This window comes from Lactuca saligna, chromosome 9, assembly GCF_052625555.1.
Source record: "Lactuca saligna cultivar CGN05327 chromosome 9, ASM5262555v1, whole genome shotgun sequence".
NCBI lineage: Eukaryota > Viridiplantae > Streptophyta > Magnoliopsida > Asterales > Asteraceae > Lactuca > Lactuca saligna.
In genome coordinates this window covers 52940864-52956492 of record NC_136425.1, presented here as the reverse complement: position 1 = coordinate 52956492, position 15629 = coordinate 52940864, and the positions used below count along the sequence as shown (strand labels likewise).

The 15629-nt window shown below is 34.6% G+C and overlaps 4 protein-coding genes across 5 annotated transcripts; 2 read left to right on the top strand and 2 right to left on the bottom strand.

The window, feature by feature from the left end:
- Positions 1-696: 696 nt before the first annotated feature.
- On the top strand, positions 697-2597 carry LOC145018118 (cell number regulator 6-like). 2 transcript variants are annotated; one of them, XM_078976032.1, is made up of 5 exons: positions 697-830; positions 941-1050; positions 1542-1656; positions 1751-2022; positions 2113-2597. In XM_078976032.1, exons 2-5 carry the CDS (start codon positions 946-948, stop codon positions 2350-2352), a joined length of 732 nt encoding a protein of 243 aa, XP_078832158.1. In that variant the 5' UTR covers positions 697-830; positions 941-945; the 3' UTR covers positions 2353-2597. The 2 variants fall into 2 exon arrangements, with proteins under 2 accessions (XP_078832158.1, XP_078832159.1); XM_078976033.1 differs by having other exon boundaries at positions 707-830; positions 946-1050.
- A 2641-nt stretch (positions 2598-5238) lies between these two features.
- On the top strand, positions 5239-8226 carry NOA1 (P-loop containing nucleoside triphosphate hydrolases superfamily protein). Its single transcript, XM_078972931.1, has 13 exons — positions 5239-5686; positions 5767-5952; positions 6034-6120; positions 6196-6275; positions 6368-6449; positions 6554-6574; positions 6688-6733; positions 6838-6956; positions 7063-7176; positions 7287-7391; positions 7464-7553; positions 7629-7735; positions 7826-8226. Exons 1-13 carry the CDS (start codon positions 5267-5269, stop codon positions 8082-8084), a joined length of 1716 nt encoding a protein of 571 aa, XP_078829057.1. The 5' UTR covers positions 5239-5266; the 3' UTR covers positions 8085-8226.
- LOC145014543 (uncharacterized) lies at positions 8073-11390 on the bottom strand. Its single transcript, XM_078972932.1, has 15 exons — positions 10983-11390; positions 10510-10593; positions 10174-10247; positions 10067-10100; positions 9885-9943; positions 9675-9789; positions 9526-9563; positions 9341-9438; positions 9209-9264; positions 9032-9137; positions 8823-8941; positions 8650-8703; positions 8505-8570; positions 8353-8427; positions 8073-8276 (listed from the first exon to the last, which is right to left on the bottom strand). Exons 1-15 carry the CDS (start codon positions 11160-11162, stop codon positions 8214-8216), a joined length of 1221 nt encoding a protein of 406 aa, XP_078829058.1. The 5' UTR covers positions 11163-11390; the 3' UTR covers positions 8073-8213.
- A 915-nt stretch (positions 11391-12305) lies between these two features.
- LOC145013945 (F-box protein At5g51370-like) lies at positions 12306-14269 on the bottom strand. The gene is made up of 2 exons (XM_078972299.1): positions 12833-14269; positions 12306-12719 (listed from the first exon to the last, which is right to left on the bottom strand). The coding sequence occupies exons 1-2, from the start codon at positions 14125-14127 to the stop codon at positions 12446-12448; spliced, it is 1569 nt and encodes a 522-aa protein (XP_078828425.1). The 5' UTR covers positions 14128-14269; the 3' UTR covers positions 12306-12445.
- Positions 14270-15629: the final 1360 nt, after the last annotated feature.

Below are 15629 nucleotides of genomic sequence, written 5' to 3'. Positions count from 1 at the left end.
GAATTGGTAGGAGAGAACCTGTGATTGTAAGAAGAGGGGTGCATTGATTTGAGATATGAGCCGCGTGTGATCTGAAAAGTTTGTTGATGATTAGCTGTTAAAGATAACGATGAGTTTTTGTTTATCATAAAATTGAAATCGTTGATAATTTTTGTGGTTTTTCTGATGAACACATTGAAGAACACAAATGATTTTTTGGGTGAATGTTTGATCTAAAAAGTTTAGTTTCGTGTGTGTGTGTGAGAGAGAGAGAGAGAGAGAGATTAGTGGGGTGATATATATTTTTTGTTTTTAATTAAAGGAATTAAAATTCAATTAAAACAAATAGAAAAAATAATTTAAGGGCATATTAATCATTTTAATTTGGGTATAGACCAAAATTACACAAAAATGCTAACTATAAAGACCTAAATCGCACAAAGTATCTGAAATTGGACTACAGATCCACCACCAAACTTTTTTGGACAAAACCCACATAATTTTGACAACCACAATGACCATTTTTACAGTTTTATCCCCTTAAAATAATTTTAACGAGAGAACATGATGTAAAAGACTTAAAAGTCCATTGTTAGATAAAAATTAAAATAGAAAAACTCAAATGAACTAATACCCCGTATTGAAATATAGTGCAGGGACTCAATTTGTAATTAGCTTTAAAATGGGGGTGCTCTACAAGCAGTAGATTGCAACTCGCTTGGATTCCGTAGAAGTCAGAGACCTGTTTCCTTGTTAAATCTTCCTCCAATATCCGTTTACTTCCGGACCGAAGATCATCTACATTCATATCACAGATTTTGTCTTTGACTAGTTGCTGAATTCAGTCAAGGGTATGGACAACCCGCCGGAGCTCCGGTCGATGTCTTTGTATTTAACTCGCTTGATTACTTTAGAATTTCGTCTTTTCATTTTTCTATAATTTGATCACTCGTTGTTTCAGATCAGATGGCGGATGGAGATAATCCATCGCGGTATGTAAAGTTGAACAAAGATCAAGCGCCTGTCGAGGTTAATCCGGGAGAGCTCAATCAGCCTATTGAAGTTCCTCAGGTTTGATCACGGCATGTTTTGTGTACCAATTGTAGTTAGTTGACCGATCCGGATAACGTTCAACGTTTAATCAATTAACTTTAGGGCTTTTCGGATTTTAAGTACGATGAGTGTGATTACGTGGTATGGAGCTATGGACATTGCTTGATATGAACGTACTCACTTGTTAGCTTAACAAACCCTTTGTTCGGAAGAATACAATCAACCAATTTCAATTACTTGTATAAGTTCTGTTAGTTCTTAGAAATTCTGAAGCATGTTTCGAGATCTGGATGCATTCTAATCCTTGAAATTTTACTTTCATACTACTTCAAAAGTAAACCTCTTCACAAAACTCAAAATTTAGGGCTTTTTTTTGTGTGGCAACGTGATTTAGATCTTTCTTATCCAAATCAACTTAATTCAGGATAAATCTTTACTTCTTTTCTTAAGATATGACATATTTCTTTCTACAAATTCCTCACATCCTTTTAATCTCACTTAATTTACAGTTAAATGTGCGCAAGTGCAATGAATGTGGACAACCATTACCTGAGAGCTTTGAGCCTCCTGCTGTTGAGCCATGGACAACTGGTATATTTGCTTGTGCAGAAGATCCAGAAAGCTGTAAGCTTTTCTCTCAAACCAAATTGCTACACCACACTACACAACATATATATAAATCTCATCTGATTTCCCTTTTACATTGCTATATGTTCAGGCTGGACAGGACTTTTTTGTCCATGTGTTCTATTTGGGCGCAATTATGAAACCCTAAGAGACGACTATGGCTCTACAACAACTCCATGTGTTCTTCATGCAATTTTCATTGAAGGAGGTCTTGCACTTGCTGCAACAACAGCAGCATTGCATGGAGTTATTGACCCAAGAACATCATTTCTCATTTGTGAAGGGCTGCTGTTTAGTTGGTGGATGTGTGGTATTTACACTGGGATTGTTCGACAAATGTTGCAGAAGAAATACCATCTTAAGGTAAAAAAGAGACATGAATGCCCTTGTTGTAATGTAGTTAGTTATTTGAAGCTATATGATGTAATGTATTTAGTTTCTTTGAATTTGCAGAATTCACCATGTGATCCGTGTTTGGTGCATTGTTGTATGCATTGGTGTGCGTTGTGTCAAGAACATAGGGAGATGAAGGGAAGGCTTTCTGATAACTTTGTGATGCCAATGACTCTTGTTAATGCTCCTCCTGTTCAGCAGATGAATTCGGGTGGTGATAATAATCAAGAGTCATCATCATCATCATCAGCTGTGAATGGACATGAACATCATACCAATTTGGAGATGCAACCTCTATGATATCGAGCATTATAAGTATGAAGCTGGTTTTGCTTCTACATACATAATTAAATATGGTTATTTTTATGGTTTTATAATTGTTATTTGATAGGAGGAGGGAGTATGAAACTATGAGTATGAACTTCATTTTAGTTTTTACCCTTGGATTGATGTCTAGCATCTTATGTTTTTGGTTGGGGTTTAATGACTAAATTGTTGTTTTGTTTTTTTAATTAATGAGCTAAATGTGGACATGATTTTATCTAGTAAGGGAGTGTTTGAAATTTGCTTATTTAAAGTGTTTATTAGCTTATTATGTTTGTTGTGGTTTATGCTCTGTTCTGTGAATTCTACAAATGAGGTACTCATGATTATGGCTTATAAGTTGGTTTTATAAAAAAGTATTTGAGACACACACACATTTCACCATATTTGTTTACCTAGGGAATGATCTCTCCTTCCTCCCCTCCCCTTTTTATTTTTGGTGTTTAAATAGAAATAAAAACAATATTAGTTTACAGAATAAAAACATTTAACAAATACCATTAAAATCAGAACATTTCGTTAAAAATTAATTAACTTAAGAGTTAATGTTACTGAAAATCAACATACCATTTTTTTCAAACCGGACATGATCAATTTGTACCAAAATACTATTTTTCAGTGGATTCATATTGAATTCATTTGGATCTAACTTTTAAAAATATAGCATTAAAAATAAATAGAAGAGAGAAAATAGATGTTGGTTGCCATTCAATTCCCCCACAAAGGAGGTGTAAGTGTGGGGCATTGCATAGGGGATTGTCTTCTTTGCATATTTTCCGGGATAATTACTTAGGAGGGTAACTACCTCTTATCCGTGTTCACATATTAGCAACTTCTTCTTTTTTGTATATAATAAAGCAACTAACTAGTTTTAACTGTTTAAATTATACCAATATTACCGGTTAATACATATTTTAACCGGTAACTCAAAGGGAAAATGACTACAGAGGGTAACTACCTTTTATATGTGTTCACATATTGGCAACTTCTTATTTTTTGTACATAAGAAATAAACTAATTTGTTTTAACTGTGTAACATCCCAAAAATCATGACCAAAAATTTCGTTTTTAATTTAATACTAAAACCATAATTGTCAAACCATTAATTTAATACTCCATCATCGGACCTCTCCCGACATCAGGCCCCGCCTGGCATCGAGCCCTGCTCGGTATACATATTTGTCTCTCTTAGGCCCCGCCTGTCTCCGGGCCCCACCCGCTAAACACATACAATCATCTAACATGCTAACACATAAAGAAATATACTCTACTGTATCTCTGTCCTAAGAAACATACTCTGCTAATAATGAGATACAGAACTTCGTCCGTACTCAGCTAGTTCCAGCCAGGGCTTTAACAGTGCAAGGTGAGTCTCCTCACTGTGTGAATGGGTCTAAGGCCATAATGCCAGCCCATGTAGTCTATGAGTAGGAAGACTCGGGGGTTAGCCATAAGCATTGTTTGCTAGTATGTTATTCCAGACCAAGGTCTGATGTCGGGCGGGTGCCTGAGGAATGTTTTCATGTTAGATTATACTTGTTGTATGTGTGATACTTGTATATGCCTGGTAAAGAGGTGAGTGTGGGCAAGCTCCCGTATCTCATCACTAGCTGAGTACAAACGATGTTCTGTATCTCATTATTATCAGGGTATGTTTCTTAGGACAGGGATACAGTAGAGTATGTTTCTTTATGTGTTAGCATGTTATAGGATTGTATGTGTTTAACGGGCGGGCCCCGGAGACAGACGGGGCCTAAGAGAGACATATTTGTATACCGAGCGGGGCTCGATGCCAGGCGGGGCCCAATGCCGGAGTATTAAATTAATGGTTTGACAATTATGGTTTTAGTATTAAATTAAAAAGAAATTTTTTTGTCATGATTTTTGGGATGTTACACAGTTAAAACAAGTTAGTTGCTTTCTTATGTACAAAAAATAAGAAGTTGTCAATATGTGAACACGGATAAGAGGTAGTTACCCTCCTAAGTCATTTTTCATTTGAGTTACCGGTTAAAACAGATATTAGCCGATAATATTGGTGTAATTTAAACAGTTAAAATAAGTTAGTTGCTTTATTATATACAAAAAAGAAGAAGTTGCTAATATATGAACACGGATAATAGGTAATTAACTTCCTAACTCATTTTCCCCATATTTCCCCATCTTCATACGGTACCTCATAGTATTATCAAACGAGAAGTTAGAAGTAGATTTTCGAGAAGTAGATTTTCAATTAAAATCTATTTTTTTCAAGTAACGAGTCAAACACAATCTAAATACAACTAATAATTTATTAACTTATTACGGTGTGACACCGTTAATAAATACTTAGGATGTTTTGATTGCATAACATAGTTTCTTTACAACACAACACTCAATATAAAATGTAAATGAAAAGAACATTTCCCATTTTTATTTTTTTCAACCTTATAGTTTTTACATATATGCCCTTATTTAATTTTTCTCTCAATCATTTTTAAGTGCGTTGTTATTTTTCAATATATCTTATAAACTTCAAAATACTAAAAATATCCATAATAAAAGCTTATTGAGAGTTTTTTTTTTTTTTTTGGATCAATAAGCTTGTCAAAGTCAAACAAGCTATCGTGGAAACTCTTTCACCATGAATCTTTTCATTTTGCTTGTAAAATTATAAGCTATACACATGGAGTTTTTTTATTTAATTAAATAATTTTTTCATAACAATGTATTTTTCCATTTGAGAAATAACAAGCCAAATAGATTAATATTCGAGCAACACTATTGATAGGACTAAAGTTAAGGGGCAAAAACGTAAATAAATAAAAGTAAAGGGGCCATAAAAGCCAACAAGATTCTCAAAAACGTTTTTAGCTCGAAAAAACCCACTCCAACATTTCTGATTCCGATAATGATTCCTAAAACCCTCTCCCTCACCTCCTTCTCCACATCCCTCCTTCCTCACCATTTCAAAACCCTGAAATTCTGCAATTCGAGTCGAACCATAATCATTTGCAAACCCATTAATTCACAGTCCCAACAACAAAATCCACCACCATCTCAAACCCAATTATCAGTCTCTGCACCTGAATCACAAGGAACCGGAGCTGCCGCCCCGACCCGAGGCGATATCTTCCTTGAACGACAACAATACTTAGCAGCTTCAGCTCTCGTTCTTGAGAAAAAGAAGAAGAAGAAGAAGAAAGAGAAAATCAATGGTTCCTTGAAACCTACTTCGACATCAACTTACAGCTGTTACGGGTGTGGAGCCCCGTTGCAGATTTCAGAATTGGATGCCCCGGGTTATGTTGACCCGGAAACATATGAACTGGTATAAGAATTGAAATTTGGGTACTTGTGTTCGGACAATTGTTTGTTTCATATAACTGATTATTTTTAGTGTAATTGCAGAAGAAGAAACATCGTCAGCTTAGAACAGTTCTTTGTGGGAGGTGCCGCCTGTTATCTCATGGGCATATGGTCACCGCGGTGGGCGGAAATGGAGGTTACGCCGGTGGAAAACAGTTTGTTACTGCGGAGGAGCTTAGAGAAAAGTTACGCCATTTACGCCATGAAAAGGCTTTGATTGTAAAACTGGTGAGGATTTCAATTGTAGAATCATAATCTGTAAATAGCTTTAATGGTGAATTGTTGTATGTATGGTTGATTACTTTTTAGGTTGATATAGTGGATTTCAATGGCAGCTTTTTGGCTCATGTACGTGATCTTGCTGGAGCAAATCCAATTATATTAGTTGTGACTAAGGTGAATATTCTTTCGCTTTTCTCCATTTTTTGGTTTATTCTCGTTGCTGATTTTTTGTATTAAATGTTGATGAAGGTTGATCTTCTTCCAAAAGGGACAGATTTTAATTGTGTTGGTGATTGGGTTGTGGAAGCCACCATGAAAAAGAAGCTTAAGTAAGGCCCTGTTTTCATTCTGAATTTTCTCTATTAAGTCAATCCTTCTACATTAATTGAAAAAGAAACACCCATATATTGTTTTTTTTTAGTGTTTTAAGTGTCCACATGACAAGTTCAAAGTCATTGGTTGGACTTGCTGGAGTTATCTCTGAAATTCAGAAGGAAAAGAAGGTAAGATCCCCTTTCCTCTTTTTTTTTTTTTTTTTTTTAATCAAGTGTTGTTTGGATAAATGATGTTGAAAAAAGATACATAATACACTTTTTTATTTTTGCAGGGGCGGGATGTGTACATTCTGGTTAGTTATTCAGTACAAGGGACCCACAAAATTAACTTCTTAAACTGCCAAAACAAAATGCTATTTTTTTTTTTTTTTACTAAAAAAAGTGACAATTTTCTGTGTTTCTTCAGGGAGCAGCTAATGTGGGGAAATCTGCATTTATCAATGCATTATTGAGTAAGTTAATTTTTGGAGTATGATAAAAAAAAAAAAAAAAAAAATTATAAAGCAAGCGAATGTTGCAGATATATTTATGTTAATGACCAATTTAACATACACAGAGATGCTTTCAAATAAAGATCCGGTTGCTGCAATGGCAAGAAAATATAAACCAATACAATCTGCTGTTCCTGGAACCACAGTTGGTCCAATTCCAATTAACGCTTTCCTTGGAGGAGGGGTATGCATGTCATTTTGTTTCAACTTTTACTGAATTATAATAAATCATAAATGAAGAAGGGCCATTTTTGTAAAAGTTTAAATTGTTGGATAATTCATTCATTCAGAAATTATATGACACACCTGGAGTTCATCTCCATCATAGGCAAGCTGCTGTGATTCATTCACAAGATCTACCTGCTCTTGCTCCCAGGAGTCGACTCAGAGGTCAATCATTTACAGTATGTTATGTTTTCCTTTCTTTTAATAGCAATGTACTTTCATTTACTTCTGTTTTGAAACTATATAACAGTGAAAGTGAAAGTATGTTGCTATTTCTTGGATTTAACAGAAACAGGTAGTCTTGGATCAATGGGTAAGTGAGAAAATGGAGTTTAACGACTTAACTGGTTTTTCCATATTTTGGGGAGGCCTCGTTCGAATCGATATTTTGAAGGTATTTTAACCTTCTAATGTTTTATTTATTCTTCATTTTACATTTTTTTAATGTTTTATTTCTATTCTTCAGGTCCTTCCGGAAACATGTTTAACATTTTATGGACCCAAAGCCCTAAAGCTTCAAATTCTACCCACAAATAAAGCAGAACAATTCTACAAGGTATAGTTTGACTAAACATATGTATTGTGCTAAACATTATGTTAAAAATTGAAGAATCTTGTATAACATGTGTAGAAAGAAGTAGGAGTTGCTTTAACACCACCAAGTGGAGAACAAGTAGCAACTTGGACAGGACTCGAGACTATTCGCCAATTACAAATAAGATTCGATGACACACAAAGGTATGTATTTAAACATCATTGAATTTTATATTTTTGTAACATCTATTGAGTTTTATATTTTTAAGGCATTAAAAGACTATCATTTTATAGACCTGCTTGTGATGTGGCAATCTCGGGTCTTGGGTGGATAACAGTTGAACCAGTTGGTCTTGGTCAAATGGTCAAAGAAGTGGGGTCAAATTTAGTGGAAGAAAAGGATATGGAGATATCATTAGATGTTCATGTTCCTAAACCTGTTGAGATTTTTGTCCGGGCCCCACTTCCGGTTGGTAAGGTGGGAGGAGAATGGTATCAGTACAGAGATTTGACAGAAAAAGAAGAAGAAACCAGACCCAAGTGGCACTTTTAAGAACCATATATTTGCTATATGAATGTACACGTGTCACCATTTTTGTATCATTGTAAATCAGACAAAGTTCGAGTCTTTATTGTAACATTAACTATGGAGATGAAAAGTCAACCGTGTGAAATGCCCAATCTACGTTTCATCATGTTGACCAACATTTTCTTTAGAGGCAGAGGATATACCTTGTTCAATACGCTGGATAAACATAAATAACATGACAAAATATTTAAGAACTAATTGATAAGAAACATGAATGGAAACTGATGTTTACCTGAAGAAGATGATTATGGAGCCAGTCCAGTGTTTGGGGGAAAGTTGTTGCGGATATGTTGGCTACTTCTGAGCCCTGTTAACATGAATAATAAAAATATGAAAAGTTGACCAAAAAAAGATGTCGTTAGGTTAAGAGAAAAACTAGTGTACTTGTGATGTGAAAGAGCACAGATAATCTTGAATGGTATTTAGGTTGCTAATCAGTTTGTCTTTATCCTGAAAATGTTCACAAATAAGTTAAAAGACGCATCCTTATATAATTACAAATAAGTTAAAAGAAAAAGAAACATTCTACCTTGATTGGATATCTGCTGAATTTACGTGTAGATATCCACTCTTCTAGTAATGCCTGTAGATGATAGGAAGTCAAGAATAAAAACAAAAAAGAATATTTAAAAAAAGTGATGTATCTATCAAATGTACATTTCATAATGTTGTGGATGGAATTAAAAGTTAAAATGTTTTCACCTTATGATCAAACTCAGCCATCTTTAGGACAATAGGAATTACAACTGGCTCTGGGGCTCCAGATTTTTCTCTCTTATGAATAGCCTTTCTGTCCACTGCTTGATCTTTTACACTGTTACCTGAATAGCCAAACAACCAATTAGAATTAAAAAAAAAAAAAAAAAAAAAAAACTATAAAAATAATGCAGGAGGTCGAATTAAGAGCTAACTTGTAATATTCTCAGGAATAATTTCAGGACCCTTATTCATCTTTTCAGCATTCTTGTTGGTATTTCCATCATTGATTAGGTATATGCTTGGATCCACATGCATTCCCTACAACCATAAACATTTTATTTTCTGTTTCATAACTCAAAAAGGTGAATCTTTGTGTTGATATGAAATACCTCAATAATGATTGGCTTTCCATCTTTCATTGCTTTCTTTAAATCACCAGCCAAACCTATGTCAAAACTCAAAACATGAACATATACAACTTATGGACATGTTTCCATTATTATCTGTATTTATAAATATACCTTTTCGGACTATTCTACATTCTCTGCAAAACTCAGTTATTAACTCATCAGAGGAGCTAAAGTCGCGTGCCAATAAAGGTGAAGATGCCAATGGTGCACTGAGTTAATAAGTAATAAAAAGACCATAAGTTATATGTATCATACAGATTATGGGAGGAAAAAGAAAGTATGGATAGTTTACTTACTCTGTTGAAGTCCTTAGCAATTCATACACCATATCAGTCTGTCATCATATATCAAAGATTCATGAATAATGAATGTCAATCCTATTGGAGTTTATGGATCTTTTATGCACATAAGTTTGTCAAAGAAAACATTATGTAAAAGGGTTCACCTGTAATACATTTGGCAAGTTTAACCTTTGTGCAAGTTGGGTAGCAATTGTAGACTTTCCAACACATGCTGTTCCACTTACAAGAATGACCAGTGGTACCCTTTGATGGTGAAATCTACGGAGGATGTAAATTATGAAAGAATGTTAGATTAAAATCAACTAATTATAAACACTCACCAAGTCTATTTATTTCATACTCTTTCATTTTACCTTGTCATCATCCTGTAATGGCTTATATACTCTTGCCCATAGCCATGCCATTTCATGAGCTGGAAATAGAGATAAGCAATGAAGTTTCATGCAGAAGTTTTAGGTCAATCAGAACTTTGTAATTCAGTCAATGGATAAAGTAGCATAATATAGGAAAAACATGGATCTTGCAGATATATTACCTTAAACAAATTAGTTTCCAGATCAGATTGAGAGCTGCAGAACAACTAAAATGAGATATTTGAAGCAACAAAAGATAGCAATCAAAAGATGGAATATGATGACATACACATCAAGAAGGCTATTGTCTACCAGCAACTTCTTGAGTTCAAGTGCAATTTTGAGAGCAGTATGATTAGGAATCTGAAAATAAAGCATGATAATCTTGAATTTAAGGTTATCTTAAAATATAACATAAGTATAAACACTGGTGGTAGGTGCATGCTTTTTTTCATCCACAGGTAATTCTTCTTTTCTCTATTTCTAGGACACTGAAAGTTTATTTTAGCTTTTTCTATTGGACCTATCATTCTTGATTATCATTAATCAAGATGAAATGGTGAACAATTTTCCGATTAGACATGTGGATTGAACCTTGTAAGAAACCATGGGTTGAAGGCCGAACCTTAGTAACAGTCAACATTCTGCTAAGCAAAAATCTTGAGAGGACATAGTAGTGATCAGCATTATCACCCAACCATACTTTCACCTGAAATCAATGAAACAAAACTCAGCCAATAATAAAATCATGTGCATAACCCAGGACGTTGATATAGTACTTCTTCATTCGAAAATGCTACATTTTAACTCAAACTGTGAGATATCAGATATTGTTTACTCTTTGAATTTCAAGTTGATTTCATTTGGGACTGTTTTCATTCCAAACACCTATTTCGTTGTTTTTACTGGAAAGATTAAGAAATGGAGTAGTTTCGTATCCAGCCACCTTCTAATTTATAACAAGTACTGATCAGTTTGGGTACAAATTTGCAAGAACATTCGTATCAGTTTTCATTTGAAAATTGCAAGGTCCGAAATTGCAACTCAAAACGTATCTTATCAGGACGCAGAAATCGGATCAACGTGAACGAATCAAACCTTGACGAAATCGTATTTGGAGGAACCATTACGAGTAACAATTGGCAAGGGGAAGTCGTAAGTAGTTTGTTTTCTCTCTGAGTCTTCTTCTTCTCGTACAAACAGCCTATTCGATGAAGATGCTTTCGCTACACCACTTCCGCTAGGGTTCTCTGTTACTACTGATTTATCCTTCTTCATCGTCCCTCTATATCCGTGCAGCTGCAGAGAATCAAACGGCGAACACTGAAAATTAGCGATCAGAGGAGCGTGAATTGCATATACCTCTTATCGATCATCAAGAAGATGATGACAAAGGAATGAGATTTGCACAAAAAGCGAAGCTCTCCCTTCAATTCGATGATTGTGACACTCTACAAATGGTATACGCATTTGTTCTTTCCCCAGTTTTTTGAAGAAAAGACTTTTTTATTCTTACGTATTTGGAAAGGAGTTTTTAAAAACTTGATTTTTTTTTTAGTTTTTAATGAAAAACTCGAAAAAAAATATATTTGGCGGTTGGAGATATTATTTTTTATTTTATACAATAACCTTCGAATTCAAAATTACCTCGAGTAGTTTTTGGAACGTTTTTGTTTGTAAATAATTTTATATATTTAAAAGATAACAACTATTTTTATCAAATATTTCTATATAAATAAATAAAAGCTACTTCCAGCTACAAGCTAGTTTTTCCAAAAACAATCCTATGTATTTTGCGTTACATATGTATTTTGAGTTACATTTTGACCAGAATGGTTAATATATCATTGTCACCTTTACATACAATAATAAATAACAATTAAAATATGGATGGATTATAACAAGTTTTGATTAACATGTTTTATGTATTTTTTTGTCTTTATAACACATGAATCATATTAAAAATAATATATTTTTTTAATAATACTTTATTTTCTTTAAATAAGATGATTCGTAGTTAGAAACATTTGAAAACACGTTAAGCCATTTCCCACCTGTTTGATATGTTTTTTATATATTTAAAAACCACTAATTTTATCCATTGAATGAGTTGAAATTGTCAATCTCTAAATATTACTAATATTATAGATACATGACTTTACTTTGTGTGTTAACTGTTAAGTTAGAAATGAAAGCTTTACTCATCCATCCATCACCATTTACAAAAATACCCCTACCATCAAAGGAACCTTCTTAACACCATCTTCTCCGGTTTTTTTTAAGGAAGGAAACACGAGGAAAGAAACATATTTTCATTTATCATCCAGATAGTTTATTATACTTTATATATACAAGAGTCATCATCCATTTAGTCACTTTAGTCAGACATAACCTAATACAGAAACAAAAGAAAACCAAAAAGGTAGTAATTGCATAAAGCATTGACATTCTTTCATACAACAAGAATTCTATCAAGTTAGTAATTAATACACATTAATACACAACAAGTGCAAGTGCTACAACATAATCTTTACAATCAACAAAAGTCTTAAATCACATGTTCAAATTTGCAACTTTTTAAAGAACTTACCCCCTCGTTTACCCATTCCGGACCCCACAAGACTCGTTGAGAGAACCGATCCGTTATCAGGCATCCATTTCAAGTCTTTAAGACTATAAAACAACATAGAAAGCACAGGACTCACTTCATCATCTTTCATGTTTTTACACGATATCACCTTCAAGCTTTCAAGCTCCTTCAAAGAAAGGACAACAGATTCTAAACCTTCTGTTGTTACCCTTGAGCATCCTTCTATCCACAGAAATTTAACCCTCCTATCAACACACAATCATAATTTGTATCAACATCAAATAACACAAAAAAAAAGTTGTTTTTTTATGAGAAGATAAGTAGTGAAAATTAAGAAATCAAGAAAACAAGAAACTACCTGCATAAATTGGCATTGAGAAAAATGCCATCTGTCAAACCCCAGCAATCTTTTACAACCATTTCTCTAACAGATCGACACACAAGAAAAAGTGCTCTCAGACTTTGCTTTTCACACAATCTGCACCTTTCCAATTGTAATCTTTCAAGCAATCTACAAGCTCCCAAGTGTTCATCAAGTCCAGGGCTTTGATCGATGGTTTTACATGAAACTAACCTTAAAGTTTTCAAATTTTCACAGTAGGAAAGAGCTGATAACCACCCATTATCCATTCGATGATCACAGAAGGTGAGTTCTTCTAGCATTTGACAACATTGTCCGATTGCTCTGATTCCATCATAACTCCCCTCGCATCCTCTGAGTTCAAGTTTCACTAACCTTCTACACCCTTGAGCAAGAATTGTTAACCCTATGTCTGAAACCAAAGAGGAATAGAATCCGTCAATGGTTCCAATCAACTTCAGTATCTGCAGATTTGTAAATCCCGCAATCCCATGCAGAATCTGATCATGGCAGTGATGCAAAACCATTTCTTGTAAATTCGGACACCCTTCTGCAAGACTTAGTAACCCAACCTCGGAAGAATTTAGGAGTACAAGTCGTTGAAGATTGGGGTATGCGGTAGCTAAAGATTTCAACACAGAATCTACTTCGTTAACAGGTCGGAAAGTATGGTTGTTTGGTGAAAAGACATCGGAATCGATGCAGAAGGGGCCAAATTCACGGCCTAAAGAGAGACCACAGCTTTTTAAATGGCTGCTAGAAATTACGCTTCCGTGAAGTAAATCAATGTCAATGAGGTTAGGGAATCTCGTGAACATACGACCAGATGTAAGGAAACTCCAATCGAAAACCCTAACTGACCTTACCAAACGACCTTGGAGATTGAACCACGATTTGGAGACCAAAGAATTCGAATTCCTTTGAGATCTGTCAGGAAGTTTGGAGAGAATTTGCAGGAGTGTTTCATCGGAAAGGAGGGAAATGAAATCATGAGAGGGGACTACTTCGGGGGAATCAGGAAGTAGGGTTTCGTTGTTATGGGTTTGTTGAAAATGGGGAGAAAGAGGAACAACGGTCACTTCCGATGGTAGTTGCTGTGGCGGTGGTGGTGGTTGCTGTGGCGGTGGTGGTGATTGAGGAGTGGGTGGGGGTGGGGGTTTTCTGTAGAACGAACGACGGCGGATAGTTGAAGAGACATGATCAAGAGCTTTCTTGTTCTTCAACCAAAGGTTGGACCAATTTAACGGGGAAGAATGGTTAGGGTTTTGATTCTCCACAGAACACGACGACATTGGAAACTTGTTCCTTCTTCTCCACTTCACATCTGATTCAAAGATCTTTAGAACTAGTGTGCTAATTTTTGTGTGAATCAGTTGGTGGCTTTTTTCTTGAATCTGTGTTGAGGGATTTGAGCTGCTTTTTTCTTCTCGATTTATGGATTTTTGAATCGAGTTTGCAGCCAACGGGCAACGGCCATTTTATGTGGGTCCCAATATTCTTTATTTAATATTTTGTATATTATTTTCTTGGGACACATGATTTTGTGAATTATCAATGATCAAGTTTTCCTCAATTTATGGATTTTGCCAACTCTTTCCAAATGGATTATTTTACATACAGAAGTTCGATATACCAGTTCGTTTATTTGGTTAAATCAACTTTCATATAAACAAATTCATAACAAATATTTACATAAAAATAGCGGCTAAATGAACAACAAACTGTATCGCAACCATTTTTTTTATAACAAAACTAATTTTTTTAAGAATAAATTACTAAAACCGTCCTTATGGTTTCTTATAGTTTGGTCAAAATTTCACGTTTGGTCCCTAACTTTTTTTTTGCACTCGGATCGTCCCTATGGTTTGATTTTGTTGCGATTTTTATCCCTATGGTTTGGTCAAAATTACACGTTTGATCCCTAATTTGATGTATGTAAGAGACGAAAAACGTAACAAAATCAAACCACTGGGATGATCTAAGTGCAAAAAAAAAAGTTAGGACCAAACATGAAATTTTGATCAAACCATAGAGACGATTTCAGTAATTTACTCTTATTTTAAAAACAACATCTATGGATCTTGGAGTCATAACATTATTATACATGACCCGTTGGACTCTATTGAGTAACTTCACAACTTCTGACGCAAGGAAACCGAAAGTATCAAATGTAAAGGATATAAACGTGTGTTGATTTTCCATGCACGCTTTCTCATGTTTTGCCACTTTGCTTGATGCAGTTTTTAAAGTAGTTTGCCCCACAGTGAAAACTCCACTACCAAGCCCACAAGAGGGGAAACCCCAGTTAGATCCATGCATACATGTTTTCCTCCAATCCATCCAAATACTAAAACACCAGTTGGTCTAAGTGTTGATCTACATTCCAATGGGTCAGTCACAAAGTTCACAGGTGCCTCTTTCTTGGCAAAAACCCCAGTGCGGCTAAATATTTGGTCTCTCATGTTAACCAAAAATTTGAAATGTGGTCCATTGCAATCGGTATACCAGTTCAGATTCTATCAAAGATTTCGACGGGACAAAATCCGATTCATACCAATTCGGAGTCGGAGAAGATTACATTGTATCAGGTTAGCTGTCAACTTTTAATGTCCACATTTCTTGTTAAAATTTCATAAAAAATAATGTAAATCTTAGTCTTAAGTCCTAAATATGATGAACAATATTAAATGGTCCAGTTTTTAGTTTTCGGATTACAAACAAGTTTTTTGGATGTGTTTTGTACTATGTTACTTTAGTTAAAATTTGTGCTTCACCACAAAGTGATGTATAGTTC